The following is an 8,550-nucleotide window of genomic DNA, read 5'->3' as shown; positions in this document are numbered from 1 at the left end:
AGCCCCACCTCTGGAGCCACCACCAATCATAAATTACCAGGGAAGTCAAGGACCAGATCATTGTGTCCCTCCTGGAGAGGGTCATATTGGGAGGTATGCAGATTACGCCACACAGTAGTAATGCCCATTACCAATTACGCCACCAGTAGTAATGCCCATTAACAGTATGACCAAGCGGTAGTAATGCCCCTTACACGTACTTGCCAACTCTCCCTCATTGTCAGGGAGACTCCCTGAAATAGCAGCAATCTCCCTGTCTCCCTGAAGAGTCTCCCAATCTCCCTCATTTCACCTTAACCCCATTATGACACTGTTATATAAAAGAAAAACAGAGATATATACATTCAAATGGGATCATTAGTATAATTTCCCTGTATTGGTTATAAGGCACAATAATCCCTATGGTTACATGTATTTTCTGAGAAGTATCAGTGTGTTTTCATCAACAAGTAGATGTTACTAGCTGCTTTGGGGCTCATTTACATGTGGATGTAAATCAATTTTATGACACGCCCCTCAGATGTAGCAGTACACGCCCACTTTACCGCCGCGTTCATAGGTGCTGCTTTCACAATCTCCCTGAAATGCTTTTTCAAAAGTAGGCAAGTATGCCCTTACAGAATACGCCACCAGTAAGAATGCCCATCACACAGTATGAAGACACAGTAGTATATTCCTTACAGATTATGCCACACAGTAGTAATGCCCATTACAGATTACGCCACACAGTAGTAATGCCCCTTACAGATTACGCCACACAGTTGTAATGCCCCTTACCGATTACTCCACCAGTAGTAATGCTAATTACACAGAATGACCACACAGTAGTAATGCCCTTTACAAAATTATGTCTCACAGTAGTAATTCCCATTACACATTATGCCCACAGTAGTAATGCCCATTATACATTATGCCCACAGTAGTAATGCCCATTACACATTATGCCCACAGTAGTAATTCTCCATACACGTTATGCCACACAGTGCAAATCGCCCTCCCCCTTGGACTTTCTCAGCACACTTACCTATATAACAAAGCTCCTCAGGTCGTCACTGAGGGCCAAGGGGGAAGCCTCAGTCACTTTGTCTGAGAGATGCACGGCAGGCAGCTTGCGGCCCCACACCGAAGGAAAGGCTCCTCAACGCAGAGCACTGTGGTGTCTGGATTGGGAGAGACGTCATGACATCCCAGTTACTCCCTGAAGACACTACAGAAGATGGGGACTGGAGGGAGGGGGCGGACCACAGGGGCAGGCAGCTGCAGCGCTGCCTACTGTAATGTGTATTTTTACCGGTAGTTAAGGAGCCGGGCACACCGCTACTACTGTACATTGTAGCGGGTGGTACAGGGCAAGTAGTGACGGCGATCGTGAGTGGAGGCGGCCGGTTCCGCCCACAGAGCATGTGCGCTCTGTGCAGGCGCACTGGCCGCACCACCCTAGTTACGGCCCTGACATAGTCATACAATTATACACATACAGTACATACAATACATAGTGTCACACTCAGTCATAAACATATACAAATACAGAGCCACACACTTGCAAACATATATACATATAGACAGTAATCCCCCTCCCTCTTACCTTACACAATCGCTTGGCAGCACACTGTATGCAGCTGCTCCTGCCTCCTCCCCTCCCGTGCAGCACTGCAGGCACTGACTGCACACAGGGGCCTATTCATCAACACTAAATTAACGTTTTTAAGGACATTTTCCTTAAAAAACTTTATTTTAGTATTCATGAAGCCACTTAGCACAGGAGATATCACTGATATCTCCTTGCTAAGTCCCCCTGCGTTAATTTCCACACTCCCCATACATTAGTATGGGGATATGGAAATTATGGTATTCATCAAATTCCGAAAATTATGTATTTTCGGAATTTGATGGAGGTACTATCCGCCACTGTGAGGTGGCGAATAGCAGGTGAAACTTACCTGCTTCCAGCTGGACAGGTCCCCCGCAGCTCCCTCCAGCGCTCTGGTGCGTCCTCTGGCTCCGGAGGCTGGTCGGACACTGTGTTCTCCCAGCAGAACACAATAAAGATTAGAAAAAAAAAACTTTTTTTTTTTTTTTCACTAATCTGTACTGTGGTCTGCTGGGAGACCATGTGACAGACCAGCAGGACGGAGCCGGAGGCTGCTGCGTGGACAGGTAAGTGCTGAAGGGAGGGGGAGGTGAGTGGCGGGGAGGGGGGGCAGGTGAGCGGAGGGGGGGGACACAAACTTACCGCATGTGTAGACAGTGCTGCGCATGCGCTGGGATAACGAATTTAACAGCGCATGCGCAGCACTGTTTCCAGCTGCGGTAAGTTAGTGTAGACAGGGATAACTATCTATTTCCTGAAAAGCTGTCATGGCAAAAATGACAGCTTTTCGGAATAGATAGTTATGGAGAGGAGGAATGATGAATTCCTCTGGTAATTAGGTAGAACTCCATGCTAGTTCTAAACCTAATTACCTCCAGGGAAAGTTTAGTAATGATGAATAGGCCCCACAGTGCCTTGTAGCCCCATCCCCCTACTCATGTTCCTCCTCTCTCCTTTTCAGTTTCTTTTTCCACAGCTTGCGGTGCACTATTGCACTGCAGCTGTATTCAGCAAGCATGAGGCTGGCGCAGCAGAGCAAGGAAGGCACCTTGCTGCAATGCATACCCCCACTTACCTCATTGTGCCAGCCCTGGTTAGATATATTTTATTAAAATAGTGAAATACATTTTTAAATATTGAATTCAACAATGAAAAGAATCAAAAATTTCTCAGGATGTTTTTAAAAAAAAAATATGAATTAGTTAAGTGATTTACAATTATTCAGGATAATATGATTAAATTCCACAATATATCAATACTCTGCATGTCTGTGTGCTGATCTGTAGATGAGAGACTTGCTGGATGCCATTGCACAGCAACCACCTCACAAGCTGTCTGTGACATCACTCATGTCACAGTACAGTGGATGATCTCACACAAGCCTGACTATCTATAAAGCAGCTGGCTCCTGTTGGTGGCAGTTTGTATGTTTCAGTGGAGGAAACAGCTGAAAGATTTCCTAACAAGTTGGAACTGAAACCCCAAGGAGTTGTCTGTAAGGATAAAAACATGGAGGTCTTGAAAGGCAAAAATATCCGTCTGCTGAAAGAGAATGCCGAGCTCCGTAAGATGGTTGGGTTGATGCAGGAGAATGTTGAACTTCAAAACACCTTGAGGAAACATGAAAACCACGCACGCAACTTGTCACCCGAAGGAAAGCATGACAGTCCCAGGGACCACAATGACACTGGTAAGAGATAAGGAAAAAAGAGGAAAGGGGGTAAAGGGTTCTGTTAGAAGAATTTCTAGGTAGGTAAAAGCTAGAAGACAGATGTGCTCTATGACCAATAGTAGTAGATACAGGGTTCTTTTGCTGTTCAATATATCAGTACATAATACATATATAGGGTTTTTGTTTTTCATTTCTGTTTTGCTGCTAAAGTCTTCATTTTATACTATGTTGTTAGGTCTAAAGCGGCCCATACACGGTGCGATAAAGCAGCCGATCCGACGGATTGGTATGAGTTGGCAGCTATATCGCACCGTGTATGGGCCTAATGTCGGACCAAGCGCGCACCCATGGGGTCGTACATCTCACCCCCTGATCTTACTGCAGGTTCAGTCGATCAGGGGATGCAATGTGCGATCCCATGCAGCGCTAGGCAGATAGGGAGAGGGGAAATGGCATATCAGGCAGTCAGCCACCCCAACACACTGAGGGGCCTATTCATCAACACTAAAATAACGTTTTTAAGGACATTTTCCTTAAATAACGTTATTTTGGTATTCATGAACAGACTTAACACAGGAGATATCACAGATATCTCCTTGCTAAGTTCCCCTGCGTTAATTTCCACACTCCCCATACATTACGAAACTTAACGCATCTGTAGGCAGTGCTGCGCATGCGCTGGTTTTACAGATGTAACAGCACATGCGCAGCACTGTTTCCAGATGCGATAAGGTAGTGTAGGCAGGGAAAAGTATCTATTTCCCGAAAAGCTGTCATCGCAAAAATGACAGCTTTTCGGAATAGATACTTATGGAGAGGTGGAATGATGAATTCCACCTATACTTAGCTAGAACTCAATGAGAGTTCTAAAGCTAATTATCTCCAGAGAATTTTAATGTTTAATGAATAGGCCCCTGTGCGTGTCGGACGTTGGCTCCCCCATCGGGTCACACGGTGCCTAACGCACCGTGTATGCCCCGCTTAAGACAGTTATGGTTACTTTAATATGCAAGATTTGGAAATAGAGAAGAACAGTATAGGATGGGCAGTGTAACATGGTTGCCCTTTATATTACATGCCTGGAACACAGCCAAAACTGGAAGTATAGAAGTGTTATGATGCAATAATGCCAATCAATAATAGAATGAATATACATTTATATGTGCTTTCATTAAGAAACTTATCTGATGTTAAGGAAGTGTGTCATTATAAAGAAGGGAGATATAATGATGATTACTGTAATAAAATGCATTAGAATACAGGAATTAGAGTAGTGCTGGAATCTGAAATAAGTCTAATTAATTTTTTTTTTCATTATTAGATAGGGGAGACCATCACCAGTCACCACCATGCAAAGGTGAGAAACATATTACTATCACTTTCTCTACTGTTACTTATTTGCACTGAGACAAAAGCGATATGAGGGACATTGTATTTGTTTTGTGAGTACAATAAGATCGTTCTACTTCACACACACAACTCATAGATGTGGGTTGAATCTTATTCCTGGATGGATGGATGAATGAGTGGATGGATAGGTGGATGGAGGATGGAAGGATGGATGGGTGGACGGATGGTGGACAGATGGATGGGTGGGCGGATGGTGGACAGATGGATGGATAGATAGGTGGATGGAGGGTGAAAGGATGGATGGAATATGGGTGGACAGATGGCTGTATCGGTGGATGGAGGGTGGATTCCGCCTTTGGTCAATTTAATCTTTTATCACCCACAGATGAAAAGCAGATACAACTCTACCACACAATTGTTGGAGAGATTGCTTTTCAGTTGGAGCGCAGGATCCTATCTGCCATTTTCCAGCAGAAGTATCGACAGTATGGTTTCTTGGTGTCCAACATTGGAGAAAAAATTATCCAGGTAAAGAAAAAAAACTTACATTGGGAAGAAACAGACAAAGCAGTGTCAGGGAAGAAGTCTGCAATAAGATACCCATCCTCAGTGGATGATATTCTTCTTCTTCTTGGAAAGTTATAAAGTGTGGTTCAATTAATCCAAAAGAAAAAGTGGAAACTAATGTGTTTCTAAAGAGTAATAAAGGTGACTCATGGAAAGGTAAAAATATAAAACAAAACCTTTAAAATGTAATCAAGTTGCTTAAAATGTCACTTTCAACCCCCACTTCATTTTTATATAGTATTGTCCAACCCTTAGCAATCTCTTCACCTTTTCAAGATAAGCTTTTCTAGTATCAGTTGGGACTTTGGGCCTGATTCAGCAAGGAACGCAAAGAAGAGAACACACACTCGGCCGATGTTTTTGAAGTGCGCATACGTATGCATCGTACTGTGCATGCGCGAACTAGCCAGTGCGATCGGGTTATGGTACGCAGACTACACGCAGACCCTTCTGAAATTGATTGGCAGGAAGTGCCGTTTGTGGGTGGTGACAGGGGTGGTCAGGCAAACGCAGGCGTTATAACGCCGTTATAGGGGCGTGCATAATGAAGGCAGTGCGGCGGCATACTCAGCCATACCTTAAGCTGTATACAAGAAGCGGGTAGAATAAGTATTGAACACATTTTTCCCAGTAAATATATTTGCAATTGTAATGAAATTTTCACCAAATGTCAGCAACAACCCATGCAATCCACAGATGCTAAGAAATTGTAAACCATAGATGTCCATCATTTAAGTTATGTGTAATAATGTGAAATGATACAGGGAAAAAGTATTGAACATGCTTACTGAAAAGTATTTAATACTTCGTACAAAAGCCTTTGTTGGTAATGACAGCTTCAAGACGCCTCTTGTATGGAGAAACTAGTCGCATGCATTGCTCAGGTGTAATTTTGGACCATTCCTCCACGCAAACAGTTTTCAAATCTTGAAGGTTCCGTGGGCCTCTTTTATGAACTCTGATCTTTAATTCTTTCCATAGATTTTCAATTGGATTCAAGTCAGGTGATTGACTGGTCCATTCTAGCAGCTTTATTTTCTTTCTCTGAAACCAATTGAGAGTGTTTTTGGCTGTGTGTTTGGGATCATTGTCTTGCTGAAATGTCCACCCTTGTTTCATATTCAGCATCCTGGTAGATGGCAGCAGATTTTTATCAAGAATGTCTTGGTACATTTTTCCATTCATCCTTCCATCATCCACATGAAGTATGCCAGTACCGTATGCTGAAAAACAGCCCCACACCATGACGTTCCCACCTCCTAACTTCACTGTTGGTATGGTGTTTTTGGGGTGATGTGTAGTGCTATTTCTCCTTCAAACATGGTGTGTATTATGGCATCCAAAGAGTTCAATTTTGGTCTCATCTGACCAGACTATATTCTCGCAGTATTTCACAGACTTGTCCAAATGTTGTGCCGCAAACTTTAAACGAGCTTCAATGTGCTTTTTCTTCAGCAATGGAGTCTTGCGTGGTGAGCGTGCATACAGGCCACGATGGTTGAGTGCATTATTGTTTTCTTTGAAACAATTGTACCTGCTAATTCCAGGTCTTTCTGAAGCTCTCCACAAGTGGTCCTTGGCTCTTGGACAACTCTTCTGATAATTATTTTCACTCCTCTGTTAGAAATCTTGAGAGGAGCACCTGGTCCTGGCCGGTTTATGGTGAAATGATGTTCTTTCCATTTCCGGATTATGGTCCCAACAGTGCTCACTGGAACATTCAGAAATTTAGAAATCCTACTGTAACCAATGCCATCAGAATGTTTTGCAACAATAAGGTTGCGGTCTTGAGAGAGCCCTTTGCTTTTACCCATCATGAGAAGTTTCTTGTGTGACACCTTGATAATGAAACACATTTTTATAGGCCATCAGTTGGGACTGAACCAGCTTATATTAAGTTGCATTGACAAGGGGCAGGATTGCTTTCTAATTACTGATAGATTTCAGCTGGTGTCTTGGCTTTCCATGCCTTTTTGCACCTCCCTTTCTTAAAGTGTTTAATACTTTTTCCCTGGGTCATTTCACATTATTACACATAACTTAATTTATGGACATCTATAGTTTGATTTATTTGCATGTGTGGATTGAATGGGTTGTTGCTGACATTTGGTGAAAATTTCATTACAATAGCCCCATTACAAATATATTTACTGAGAAAAATGTTGATGTGTTCAATACTTATTTTACCCACTGTAAGAAATGCCATAAAATCTAACTTTCAAAGTTTGTGTGTGATAATTGTTGCTGGGTTGTCTTTATTGTATGACCTCCCCAATACGTGATGTAAGATTTTATTAAGTCTGACCAGTTGTCCTTTCTTTTTACTGCACTTTGGAACATACAGACATATTATAAGTCATTGTAATGCTGTTATTGCTTTCATTACCCCTCCCCACAGGTGACTACCTGCCCATTCACAAGCAAAGTTGATGAGAAACTAAGAGCTGAACTGACTCAGCGCTACCATGAAACTATGAATCGCCTGAAAAAGTTAGGGTATAATAAGCAGGTCCACCCCGTCTTATCAGAGTACCTGGTGAACACGTATGGAGTAATGAAGGACGACACCAAGGAAGTTGTGTGCCAGAGTAACAGAGAGACCGTGCTCAGGATGGTGAGAGAGTGCACTCCAAAAAATATAGTGGAAGATGTGGAAATTCTTTTCAACTGTCTCCACTATATGTCAGTGGAAGATGGAAAGCCGCTCTTCATTTAGTCAGCGAACATGGCATTGTCACCCACCACTAACAGAGACAATGCCCAAACATCGTCTTCATCAGGACAACAGAAACCTACACTACATACCATCTGTGATTGACATTAGTTCGCTGCAAAATGTACATTTTGTAAAACCAAAATGTTATTGATTTGTCATTATTGGTCTTGGCATTATCACATAAGGGTGATGTAGCAACAGTATAAACTGGACCCATATAAACAAACACACAAGGAAACATCTGCAATTCAGACAGCACACCACAATCAGTAATACCTCTGGTCAGCAGCATTGTATCTTTACAATTATTTAGCAACCATCCAAAAGAAATAAGGTGTAAAATATCAGAAAGAAAATAATTCTATAATAACCAAAAGAAGGCACTATGCTACAGTTACACCAGGGTATATTAAGTGCAGTGTGTGTTCTCATTGGATATAAATACATTATTTGACAGTATAAAAAAATACAAAATCAGAATGAACGATATTAAATAAAACAAAATGTAATGTTAATGGCAGGTGCAAAACAGATATATCACAGTGATCTTACATTAAATATATCAGAGCTGGGAAACCACTGCTTGAACAAACTAATGTGAAACTGATCACAGTGAATGCAAATGAGGAGTACAATAGGGTCTGGCTATCAACT

The 8,550-nt window shown here is 42.2% G+C and overlaps 1 protein-coding gene across 1 annotated transcript; it reads left to right on the top strand.

Annotated features, from left to right (window-relative positions):
• Window positions 1-3,051: 3,051 nt before the first annotated feature.
• On the top strand, window positions 3,052-7,896 carry LOC148436350 (speriolin-like). The gene is made up of 4 exons (XM_088465010.1): window positions 3,052-3,281; window positions 4,585-4,620; window positions 4,999-5,141; window positions 7,579-7,896. The coding sequence occupies exons 1-4, from the start codon at window positions 3,101-3,103 to the stop codon at window positions 7,894-7,896; spliced, it is 678 nt and encodes a 225-aa protein (XP_088321136.1). The 5' UTR covers window positions 3,052-3,100.
• Window positions 7,897-8,550: the final 654 nt, after the last annotated feature.

This window comes from Taudactylus pleione, unplaced genomic scaffold (assembly GCF_031769625.1).
Source record: "Taudactylus pleione unplaced genomic scaffold, aTauple2 ptg001794l, whole genome shotgun sequence".
Taxonomy (NCBI): Eukaryota; Metazoa; Chordata; class Amphibia; order Anura; family Myobatrachidae; genus Taudactylus; species Taudactylus pleione.
This window is presented reverse-complemented; position numbering and strand designations above follow the sequence as displayed.

Coding starts and splice junctions, on each gene's coding strand:
- LOC148436350 (XM_088465010.1), top strand. CDS start 3,101: ATGGAGGTCTTGAAAGGCAAAAATATCCGTCTGCTGAAAGAGAATGCC. Junction 4,621..4,998: donor CCAGTCACCACCATGCAAAG/GTGAGAAACATA, acceptor TATCACCCACAG/ATGAAAAGCAGATACAACTC. Junction 5,142..7,578: donor TTGGAGAAAAAATTATCCAG/GTAAAGAAAAAA, acceptor CCCTCCCCACAG/GTGACTACCTGCCCATTCAC.